General features: G+C 41.2%; 1 protein-coding gene across 1 annotated transcript in view; it reads right to left on the bottom strand.

Annotated features, from left to right (window-relative positions):
- Positions 1-12669, bottom strand: part of Slc9c2 (solute carrier family 9 member C2 (putative)) — an 86738-nt gene that overhangs the window by 44940 nt on the left and 29129 nt on the right. Inside the window, exons 10-12 of the mRNA XM_004658882.2 lie at positions 12321-12402; positions 10887-11050; positions 9639-9728 (exon numbers count right to left, since the gene is read on the bottom strand). Coding sequence (XP_004658939.1) covers positions 9639-9728; positions 10887-11050; positions 12321-12402 — 336 coding nt within the window. The remainder of the gene's footprint in view (positions 1-9638; positions 9729-10886; positions 11051-12320; positions 12403-12669) is intronic.

Here is a 12669-nt window from a genome sequence, read left to right as displayed (position 1 = left end):
ATATTTATTCAATGCAATTCTGTTCCAAACCCCATCGTAGGGTAATTGAGGTATAATCCAAGGCTTCAAGGAGCTCATAGGCTACTGTCAAAGGGAGAAAGTTAGACATGTATAAAACAGGGTAGAGATGTAGGAAGATAAAATTAGCACAAGGCAAGCCAGGCGTGGTGGCGTACACCTTTAATCCCAGCACTTGGGAGGCAAAGGTAGGAGGATCAACCCTGAGATTACATAGTAATTCCAGGTCAGCCTGAGCTAGAGAGAAACCCTACCTCAAAAAAACAAAAAAAGAGTCAGGCATGGTGGCGCACGCCTTTAATCCCAGCACTTGGGAGGCAGAGGTAGGAGGATTGCTGTGAGTTCAAGGCCACCCTGAGACTCCGTAGTGAATTCCAGGTCAGCCTGTGCTACAGTGAGACCCTACCTCGAAAAAAAAAAATAAATAAATAAATAATTTTAAAAATCAATTAGCACAAGGCATTGACCAAAAAACGTGCAGATGGGATCAAAGAGAAGTCCTTGGAGGACTTGATCCCTCAATTGTATTTTAAGGAGGACATAATGCCAGATAAAGAATGAAGTGGCCAGATGAGATCAGGGAAAGAGGCAAGCAAAGGTACACAGAAGCATTTTCAGTGTATGCCCCGAGATGAGAAATAGTTTGGTTGAGTATCACAAAGGACTTGCAGAGCAGAGGATCAGTTAGAGAAATGAGCAGGAGGCAGATTCAGAAAGACTGTTGTGCTAAGGCTTAATCCTACAGGCAACCTTTCCTTACAGTCTGACATGCACACCCTATATGATACTCCTTGCTCTCCAATTCCTGAAGAACTGTACAGTGTATATATATTTTTTTAAATGCCTGGAGAAAACATTTTGAATATTTTCACCACAAAGAAATGACAAATATTTGAGGGTACATCTCTGTTTACCCTGAGTAACCATTACCTGATTACACATGCATGAGAACATCATATGGTCCCTCATAAAACATGCAAAAATGTGACACTAATTAACTAAATAAATCCTTTCATTTTTAAAAAGAAAAAGTGATCTGCAGAGATGGTTCAGTAGTTAAGGGTCTTGCCTGCAAAGCCTAAAAACTTGGGCTCAATTCCCCAGGACCTGCATAAAGCCAGATGCACAGTGACACATTCATCTGAAGTCCATTTGCTGTGGCCCTGGCATGCCCATTCTCTCTCTTACTATGTGTGTGTGTGTGTGTGTGTGTGTGTGTGTGTGTGTGTGTGTGTGTGTCTATCTCTGTCTCTGTCTCTAGTCTCTCTCTGCAAATAGATAAAAATATTTTAAAATATTTTATTATTTATTTATTTGACAGACAAAGAGGGAGAGAGAGGAATAGGTGCACCAGGACCTCCAGCCCCTGCAAACAAACTCCAGATGTTTGCGCCCCCTTGTGCATCTGGCTAATGTGGGTTCTGGGGAATCGAACCTGGGTCCTTTGCCTTTACAGGCAAATGTCTTAACCATTAAGCCATCCTTCCAGCCCCAAAATATTTTTTTAATTACGTGAGGAAAAGGGAAAGGGGGGAAGAGGAGAAAGAAATGCCACATTCATTATTTCCTCTTGAAGAATCCCAGTATAGATCAAATCTTAGAAATCCTAAGGAGTTCTACTAGAAATTTCATTTTTTTTAAAAAAAAACCCTCTTTTACTTTGCTTTAAACCAGGATTTCCAAGCTAATTTGACAACGGAGAAATTTTTCTTATACAGAACCTATGAACATCTGATGGAGCAAGCATTCTTGGAATTCACCTTGGAAAATACAGTCACTGAGAAGTAATGCAAGGGTCTGTCTGTCTGTCTGTCTGTCTGTCTTCCTGTGACAGGGGTTTGCCTTGTAACTCTGACTGGCTTCAATCAAATTCATAATCCTCTCACCTTAGCCTCCCAAGCACTTGAATAATAGGGATGGGCCACCACCTCTGGCACATGTAGGATATCAAGCAGGAAGATGATCTAGTCACCGTTGTCTTTTAGTAAATCACTGGAACATGAGACTAGGAATGCTGAAAGCAGAAATACAAGTTGAAGATTGTTATCCAAGCAAGAGATGATGATGGCCCAAGGATAGAAAGGGGCATCGTTAACAAATATGTAAATGGGAAGGCTGACAGAGCTTGGTGAGGGAGACAGGGGCAGGATTGACCCCAGACAACACATAGGAATTACCCCCTCCACCATTCACTGAGACTAGGAAAATGACAACAGGCTTAGGATGAGGTCACAGGGGATCTGAAGTGCCACTAGAAGATTCAGGAGAACATAGCTAGCTTCAGCACAATTCATGCATATTAAGAGCTGGAGGTGAGAAGTTTGGAAAAAAAGATTATAGATTTGAATAATATTCATAAACATTAAAATCATGAATGATTTTGAGGAAAAAAGCAAGGCTGTAATCTAAGAACAATGGACAGAGTGAACTACCCTGAGAAACTTCAGTGTTAGGAGGTTAAAAAGAAAAAGGGGGATGTAGAAGAGAGTCACAAAAGCAGGAACAATGCTAGAGTAAAAGATGCTCTTAGGAAAGTCACTCAAAGACATATGGAAATGAGCCACTCTTACGGAATGGATGGTTAAATAAACTAAATGTGGTAAATCACTATAGCAATGCCACCATGTATCATGCCTCTCAAATATTAGTGTTTCTCTATCAAGAGGTAGAATCTGAGCTGGAGAGATGGCTTGGCAGTTAAGGAACTTGCCTGTGAAGCCTAAGGACCTATGTTCGACTCTCCAGATCCCATGTAAGCCAGATGCACAAAGGTGAGGCAAGTGCAAGGTCACAATGCCCACTAGGTAGTGCAAGCATCTGCAGTTCAATTTCAGTGGCTGAGGCCTTGGCATGCCAATTTCCTCTCTCTCTCTCTCTCTCTCCCTCTCTCTCTCTCTCTCTCTCTCTCTCTAAGATAAAGGAGGCAGAATCTGCTTCTCCACTCATTTGTGATTTACTGTAACTGAAAGAATGAGAATAGGGCTGGAGAGATAGCTTAGAAGTTAAGGCACTTTCAGGCTGGAGAAATGGCTTAGCGGTTAAGCACTTGCCTGGGAAGCCTAAGGACCCAGGTTCGAGGCTCAGTTCCCCAGGTCCCACGTTAGCCAGATGCACAAGGGGGCGCATGTGTCTGGAGTTCGTTTGCAGAGGCTGGAAGCCCCAGAGTGCCCATTCTCTCTCTCTCCCTCTATCTGTCTTTCTCTCTGTGTCTGTCACTCTCAAATAAATAAATAATTAAATTCTTAAAAAAAGAAGTTAAGGCTCTTTCTGGCAAAGTAAAAAATAACCCAGGCTCGATTCCCCATTTCCCACATAAAGCCAGTTGCACAAGGTGACACACCCATCCGGAATTCATTTGCAGTGACTAGAGGCCCTAGCATGCCCATTATCTCTCTCTCCTCTCTCTCCCTCTCTGCCTCATTTTCACTCTCAAATAAATAAACAAATGGATGGGAATAAACATGATATTGCTCAAGTACTAGAGTCTAGTAAGTCCTTACTAGAAACCTTGCAATTTCCCCTTTCATGCTCTTACTTTTTAAAGATTTTATTTATTTAATAGTGTGAGAGATAGAAAAAGAAACCAATAGAAAGAGAGTGAGTAGTTTATTTGCACAGTGCAAATAAACTCCAGACACATGCACCACTTTGTGCATTTAGCTTTATGTGGGTCCTGGGAAATCAAATCTAGGCCATCAGGCTTTGCAAGTCAGTGCCTTTGACCACTGAACCATCTCTCGAGCTCCATCCCCTCTCACACTTTTTTTTAAAAATTATTTATTTATTTATTTGAGAGCAACAGGCACAGAGAGAAAGATAGATAGAGGGAGAGAGAGAGAATGGGCTCGCCAGGGCCTCCAGCCTCTGCAAACAAACTCCAGACGCGTGTGCCCCCTTGTGCATCTGGCTAACGTGGGACCTGGGGAACCGAGCCTCGAACTGGGGTCCTTAAGCTTCACAGGCAAGCGCTTAACTGCTAAGCCATCTCTCCAGCCCGCCTCTCACACTTTTAGAGTTCAGAGTTCAGAGACCACCAGGCTGCAAAGGAGCCCAGTCCCTCCTACTGGAGGAGAACTGGCTGTGTGAAGGAGAGTGACAACTACCATTAACTGAGAAGCCTGTGGCTGAGGACATCCTGTGTCTTCCAACCCCAGTTTAACTATAGGATGACTTTAATGGCCTAGGAATGAGAAGGAGTCAGGTAGCTTTGTTAGATAGTTTAGGGTAACTGGGCCCTGAAAGCAACAAGCAGAAGGTTCTTAAGTCTGCTTTTGCAATGTCCACTTGACTAGAGATCAGAGCTGTTACAGGGAGATGGCTCAGTAGGGTAAGAGCACTTGCTGTGCTTGACACCCACATCAAAAGCCGGGAATGGCCAGTCGTGTCTTTAACCCCAGCCCTGAGTGGGGCAGAGACAGGAGGATAGCTGGAGTTTGCTGAGGGTCACAGATCAGCCAATCTAACAGAAAAAACAGTGAGCTCCAGGCTCAGTGAGAGGCTGTCTCAGAGAGTCAGTGCAAAAGGGGAAAGTGCAAAAGAAGAGGATAGTTCATCCTCCTCTGGCCTCCACACACGTGCCCATCTGCACACACACCGGCATATGCCACACACACACACACACACACACACACACACACACACACACACACCCTATACCACATACATAACAAGTAAATCAAAAGATGACTTCAGGGGCTGGGGAAATGGCTTAGTGGTTAAGGTGTTTGCCTGCAAAGCCTACAGACCCTTGTTCGATTCCCTGGGACCCACATAAGCCAGACGCACAAGGGGGCACATGCATCTGGAATTCATTTGCAGTGGCTAGAGGCCCTGCCATTCTTTCTCTCTGCCTATTCCTCTCTCTTTCACTCAAATAAATAAAATATTTTTTAAAAGATGACTTCAGATTTTAATGAGGCCAGGCAAGGTCAATAATAAAATCATTCCAATTTACAAGCCCACTGAACCACAAGAAATAAGAAGCCATTGTTGTTTCAAGCTCTTAAATTTCAGAATGTTGTGTTACCTTGGAAAAGCCAACTAAAACAGAAATCAATACCAATCATGGAACAAGAATCTAAAACATGGGCTGGAGAGATGGCTTCATGGTTAAGACATTTGCCTGCAAAGCCAAAGGACCCCAGTGTGATTACCCAGGACCCACATAAGCCAGATGCACAGGGGGGAGCATGTGTCTGGAGGTCGTTTGCAGTGGCTGGAGGCCATGGCACACCTATTCTCTTTACCTCGTATTCTCTCTCTCTCTCTCTCTCTCTCTCTCAAATAAATAAAAATAAAATATATTTTTAAAAAAACCTAAATCATGTAGCATTAGCTTTGGGACTGGGTGGTAGGCAGCAGCCAAGAGGACAAGAAGGCTCGGAGTGGGAGCCAGAAGAGCAGTGGCAGGCTGGAGGGAGGTAAGTGTGCCATAAAAGTCAGCACAGGGCTTGAGAAATGGCTCAGCGGTTCAGGCGCTTAGTGCCAAGCCTAATGACCTGAATTCAGTTCTAATAGCCATGTAAGCCAGATGTGCAGAGCAGCACATGTGTTTGGAGGTCCTTCAGAGTGGGTGGAAGTCCTCGTGCACCCATTCTCTCTCTCTCTGACTCTCTCTCTCATCTCTATCTCCCTTCTTGAAAATAAATAAAATATTTTAAAAGGGCTGAAAAGATGGGTTAGCACTTAAGGTGCTTGCCTGTGAAGCCTAAGGACCCTCATTCAACTCTCCAGATCCCACACACGCAAGACACACAAGGAGACAAAAGCACACAAGGTCGCACATGTGCACGAGGTGGTGCACACATCTGGAGTTCAATTGCAGTGGCTGGAGGCCCTGGTGCACCAATTCTTTCTCTCTCATAAAAATAAAAAAGATAAATAAATAAAACTTATAAAAATCAGCATGATCAGGACAGTCGTCACCTAAGGCAACTTAGAAAGCAGAAAATACACACAATGAATTAATGGAGCAAAGTTTCTAGATTTCTGACATTTTAGGAATATTATAATTATTTCTCTTTTAGCTCATAATACAATAAACCAAAGAGAAGCAATTCAGCTAGGCATGGTGGCGCACGCCTTTAATCCCAGCACTTGGGAGGCAGAGGTAGGAGGATCACTGTGAGTTCAAGGCCACCCTGAGACTACATAGTCATTTCCAGGTCAGCCTGAACTAGAGTGAGACCCTACCTCAAAAAAAAGAAAAAAAAGAAAGAAAAAAAGAAAGAAGGAAGGAAAAGAAACTATTCAGTCACAAGCAAAAAAATTTATAGAAAGCAGGCATGGTTTATCAACTTGAAAACTAAACCTGTTCTTTAAGTTCTCCAGCTGGTAAAGGACCTAGGCATAAAGATCAAATTCTAAGTGCTGCCAATAAAATGGAGCTTCTGCTTCAAAATCTACTTCAGGATGTTTGTAATAACAATTCAAGGCAGTGTTTAGTCTTCCCTGTCAATAAGACTAAAGGTCTTCTCATATGGCCTACTTAAGTGTGTGTGTGTGTGTGTGTGTGTGTGTGTGTGTGTGTGTGTGTGTATGGAATATATTAATATATATTAAAGTGGGTTATAATAAGATTCATTGAAAACACACAAATTGCAAAGCACCAGGTTGTGCTAAAGGCACAGAGAGAGTTCTAAATTAATATAAGCCTCCCAATTTACTTCTGGCAGAAATCAGATAGAGAAAGGCACTCAGCTACTAGTGCGGGTTGCTCCCACAGAAATGGAATGAACGGGAAAACTGTTGCATATGCCCAGCAGGAGTTCATAGTTGTCATGGCCCAGTGACGTCACATGGTTTCCTTTCCTCCTCTTGTACAAAATTGTCTGTTGCTCATCACTGAGCACTAGGTATGTAGGGGGCAAACTGTCTTTCCACTTTATAAAGTTTTTACATGAAGGGAAGTCAGGCTAGGCGTGGTGGCATATATCTTTAATCCCGGCACTTGGAAGGCAGAGGTAGAAGGATTTCTGTGACTTCAAGGCCACTCTAAGACTGTATAGTGAATTCCAGGTCAGCCTGAGCTACAGCAAGATCCTACTGCAAAAAAAGAGAGCCAGAGAGAAAGACTTCTTTCATATTTATAAGGCAATGCAACCAAGGAGTCTCTCAGCTGGACTACATGTGCATTGTGAGATACTGGACTTTAAGTCTGGTGTCATAACAAGCTGAAGCTTTTGTGGGTCTTGGAAAAGGGCAAGTCCATTCTGCATGTAGGAGGCATAGAAAGAATTTGTGATCAGTGGGCAAACTGGTATATTAAATATGAACACAAATTCTTTGCCCCTGTTACCATAGTGGTTGAATCTAAGCAAGGCATGGTGGTTCATGCCACTCCAGCACTTGGGAGATTATGACAAGAGTTCTAGGCCAGCCTGAGCTGTGTAAGACTCTGTCTCAAAGAAAAATAAAAAGCTGGGTCTACTGCCCCACCCTTTGAATTGGCACAGCCTTGTAGCCAGTGTGGCAGGTAGGAACTGGCTGGTGGCTGTGTGTCTCGGGTTCCTTCCATGCGGACTCCTCTGATTCTTCAGATGCTCATTCTTCAGGGTTTCTTATGACAACCAAACTCAGAATATTTTAAAATAAGATTTTTTTTTTTTTTTTTTTTTTTTGGTTTCTCGAGGTAGGGTCTCACTCTGGTCCAGGCTGACCTGGAATTAAGTCTGTCATCTCTGGGTGGCCTTGAACTCATGGCAATCCTCCTACCTCTGCCTCCCGAGTGCTGGGATTAAAGGCATGTGCCACCACACCCGGCTTAAAATAAGATATTTTTACAAGTTATTGGACACACATCATTTTAAATTAAGTGTAGAAATGTTGAAAAGAATGAAAATAAACTTTGTATTAGGAAAAAATTATTCTTAACCAGAAATAAACATAAAAGGAGGAATATATACAGTAAAACAATATTAAGATAGATATCAGTTCATTATAATGTGCGAATTGTATAACAATCCAATATGAAAATATAAACTTAAAAATTAAAATTTTTAGGAGGATCCCTGTGAGTTTGGCCAACCTGAGACTACATAGTAAATTCAGGTCAGCCTGGTAGAGCAAGACCCTACCTCACAAAAAAAAATTTCTTACTTGGGGCTAGAAAGATTGCTCAGTGGTTAAGGAGCTTGCCTGCAAAGACTGGGTTTGATTCTCCAGAACCCATGTAAAGCCAGATGCACAAAGTGACATGTGCATCTGGAGATCATTTGCAATGGTTAGAGGCCCTGGTGTACCCATTCTCTGACTCTCTCTTTCTCTCTCTATGCTTGCAAATAAATAATAAAACAAAATATTTTTCAAAAAGTTTTCATGCTTATAAAATAATTGAAAATGTTATCAGTTCAATATCTGATATTGTTGATTACTAATCTTGGTAGACTATCAATAGTTTACAATTTTTACAGGCTGAAGTTTAGAGACATATATTACCATAGTTACAAATGAAGTGATCTGACATCTAGGATGTTTTTCCAAAAGAAGCCAGAAGATGACGAGCAATCTAGTAAAGATGGAGTAGGACAGTCATGTGTGAATAGTTTTCAAGTCTGGGTGACAGGTACACAGGGATTTAGTACATTATTATTTCTCTTTTACCTGCATTAGGAATTCTTCATAACAATTGAGCTTTTAAAACAAAGCAAAAAAAAGGATTCAGCATAATGAGTAGGTTATATACTTGTCATATTGAATAAAAATTTTCCTATTAGGAGCTGGGTCTGGTGGCACACACCTTTAATCCCAGCCCTTGGGAGGCAGAGGTAGGAAGATTGCTGTGAGTTCAAGGCCACCTGAGATTCCAGGTCAGCCTGAGCTGGAGTGAGACCCTACCTTGAAAAAAAAAATCCTGTTAGAATATATCCATAATTTAAATGTATAACCTCATATGTGGATTTAAATTTGAGCCTTACCAAATAATTTTCTAATGTTTGCATAAGAACATGTAAAATATCAGTATTAAATATTTTAAGAGAAATTTTGGTTCATCAGATTTTTTTTTTTTATGGTTTTTCGAGGTAGGGTCTCACTCCAGGCTGACCTGGAATTCACTATGTAGCCTCAGGGTGGCCTCAAACGCACAGTGATCCTCCTACCTGTGCCTCCCAAGTGCTACAGAATATTTTCTAGATTACTAAATTTCCAAGAGTTACATAAACACTGCAGAGTATCTCACATACAAGGAACTTCATCCAGATGTGAGGTGCATATCTGTAATCCCAGCATATGGGGAGTTAAAGCAGGAGAATCGTGAGTTTAAGACCAGCCTGGGCTGTATAGCAAGCCCAGTCTGAAAGAACGACAAAGCTTCCGCTCTAACGGACGTTTAGCTATCTATGTGAATGGCAGCGATCATTATGCTAAGAAGCTACAAAGTGACAGCTAAGATTCCTTAGCATTAGAAACAAGATAATAAGGTTTGTGATTTGACTTTATAGCTAGAAAAGGATTTTGTTTTGGTTTTGTTTAATAGTTTGAATGTTAATTTTAACAGACAATAAGCTATCAGGAAGCAAAAAGGGTTTTTTTTTTTTTCTAGTCCCTTGAAACCCACATATAAGGATCAAAGGCATTATAAGAAAACTACTCTTGAAGATAGGTACTTAAATAATACTGACCATCTGTATTATAGCCACATGCAATCTGGCTTCTTCTATCAAAACTTCATCTGTTGCCGACTTGTCTTTATCATGTGAAACATGGGAAAACTTCACAAACTCTGTCTGTTTTTAAAACAGAAAGAGAGAAAGTTTTAAAAACTAAGTGAAAATGGTCAGGAGGTAGAAAATGCTATACTCAACAAAGATTCCAACACCTCGAATCAGAAATTGCTAAAAGAATGGTCTACATATGCTTGGGTTAATGTTTTTGCACAGAAGACTATTATTTCCAGTTGTGGTGAAAGAAATCTTCCCCTGAGGAGATTTAGAAGCCAAATTCTTCTCCAAACCTGTCTATGCTTTTCTGCTGACTGCCTCAGCCTATGTTTTCTGCTTTTCCTAATACTTACATGGGAGAGATTCTCTGTATCTAAACCTGCTGGAAGCATCATCTTAGCAGAAGTCATTAATTGGGACTCAGCCAAACATTTTGTACATAGATGCATTCTCCTGATATTCAATATGAAGGCTGATCACAAAGTCTTTCTCTAACAGACTTCAGAGAAATCATCTTGTCAGGATTTCAGAGCTAGTAATTGTCTTTGTCCATTTCCCAAGATTTTATTTTATTTGTTTGTTTGTTTTTCAAAGCAGGGTCTCATTCTAGCCCAGGCTGACCTGGTACTGACTCTGTAGCCCTAGGCTGGCCTTGAATTAAATGAGCCTCCTTCCTACCTCTACCATCCAAATTCTGGGACTAAAGGTGTGTACCACCACACTTTCCATTTCCCAACACTTAGTAAACAGAATCAGGGATTTTTTTTAATTTTATTTATTTAGTTGAGAGTGACAGAGAAAGAGGCAGAGAAAGAGAGAGAGAGAGAGAGAGAGAGAATGGGCGCACCAGGGCCTCCAGCCATTGCAAACAAACTCCAGATGCATGCGCTCCCTTGTGCATCTGGCTAACGTGGGTCCTGGGGAGTCGAGCCTTGAACCGGGGTCCTTAGGCTTCTCAGGCAAGAGCTTAACTGCCAAGCCACCCATTTTTTTTTTAATTAAATAGAAATTTTGTATGGACACATCATGTATTGTGACCATTACTTCACTTCTCTCCTCCCTTCTGCCATTCTGCTGAGGGCCCTCTTCAGTGGAATTGCTGGCATTCACCCTAAGATAATGGGGAGTCAGGTTTTCAATAATGACTAGGGCAAAACAGGCAGACCAAAAGAGGGAAATGAAGACTACCATTTTGCTTGGTCAACTCACAGGATTGTATTCGATCTTTGCCTTTTCTTCTACAATATTCCAATTAACATTTGTCAAAATTTTTTCCGTCTTAGATAAATTTATTGTGTTCCGTATTATCTGCTGGATGTGCTGAATGGCATTTTGCATGGCCATTTGTCTTGGGAGGGAAATGGCGCACAAACCTGTGGGAAAGAAAAGCAAAGGGAGGCTGGAGAGATATGGCTTAGCAGTTAAGGCTCTTGCCTGAGAAGTCTAAGGACCCAGGTTCAATTCCCCAGGACCGATGTAAGCTGGATGCACAAGGTGACACATGTGTCTGGAGTTTGTTTGCAGTGGCTAGAGACTCCGGAGCACCCATTCTCTCTCTCTCTCTCTCTCTCTCTCTCTCTCTCTCTCTCTCTCTCTCTCTCTCTCTCCCTCTTTCTCTCTCTCCCTCAAATAAATAAATATTTTTTTAAAAAAAGAAAAGACCTTAACTGAGTACCCAACCCCCCCACCCCGTAGTCCTCTCTTTCTGACTCTGCTGCTACAATCATCTTATATTGGATTTCTTTATGGAATGCATCTACTGTGATTTTACTTCATGTATGAATGTTATTACAAATTTCTTTTAAGTTTTGCTATATTTTCCCATTTGTGATTTTCTAGAAGTGTGTTTATCATCACACTCAAATTCCTTTTAGAAATAGGAAACTATAGCAGAGTTTGGGACATGTGTTAAACAGGAAACTATAGCAGAGCTTGGGATGTGTCTTTCCTAATATCCATTTGCTTCTTCATCAATAGAACCTCCGTCTTTTAACAGAGTACATTTTCAGTTCAGTCATTTATGTATCTAAGTTTTGGGCAATTTGGCCAATGGAATGTGGGAAGGAAGGAAGGATACAAGGGAGGGAAGGTTCCGGGAAGAAGATGAGGAAACCACACTGGAAAAAAAAAAAAGAAGATGAGGAAGAGGGAGGGAGGGAAGGAAGGAAGAAGGAATGGAGGGAGGGAGGAAAATTAGGCAGACAGACTGACTGACTGATTCTGTATTAAGCTCTTAAATAAAACTGCTTAATCCCTCCCCGCCCCCCCCCCCCCGCAACACACATACACACAGCTCAATTTCTTCTCGCTAGTTTGTCAGATTGTACACATGGGATAATGAGCAATCGTGACTCTGCAGGCACAAGAAACACCCTAGGTAGGAACAACGAAAAGCTCCTGGGCCTCTGGACAAGCTGGCATAGCAGAGCAACCCCACCCTCCTGGACTTTATGGTGGAGGGGGGGAAAGCACATTTTTTCTTGTTTAAGCTTCTGTTCACTTGATTTATACTAGATTGGATGAACCAATATCCCAATTAATAAAGCATCTATTTATAACAAGTTAATGAAAATGAGAGCCTTCAATAATAGCCTATTTGCATTTTTCTTCCCATTTCATTTCTGAATAATACACAAACTTTACCTAATATTCTAGCTGAATGAAGCATCATATGTGAATTTATTCCCATAGTCAATAGTGATGTTGTTAGTATATAGAATATAAGCTAAAAACAAAACATACAAATAATTAGAATTAAAATAATAAATAAGCTTTACAAAAATGATCATTGTTCATTTAACCACCAACAAAATTATCTCTCAATGCATTTTTTAAACTTTTTAATTGACAGCTTCTATAATTATAGACAATAAACCATGATAATCCCCCCACTTTCCCCCTCACAAATCCACCCTCCATCACATCCCCTCTCCCTCTCAATAAATATCTCTTTTATTTTGATGTCATCATCTTGTTCTCCTATTATGAAGTA

The sequence above is a fragment of the Jaculus jaculus genome, chromosome 1 (assembly GCF_020740685.1).
Source record: "Jaculus jaculus isolate mJacJac1 chromosome 1, mJacJac1.mat.Y.cur, whole genome shotgun sequence".
Taxonomy (NCBI): domain Eukaryota; kingdom Metazoa; phylum Chordata; class Mammalia; order Rodentia; family Dipodidae; genus Jaculus; species Jaculus jaculus.
The sequence above is the reverse complement of the archived record's forward strand: the minus strand, read 5'-3'. Positions and strand labels throughout refer to the sequence as shown.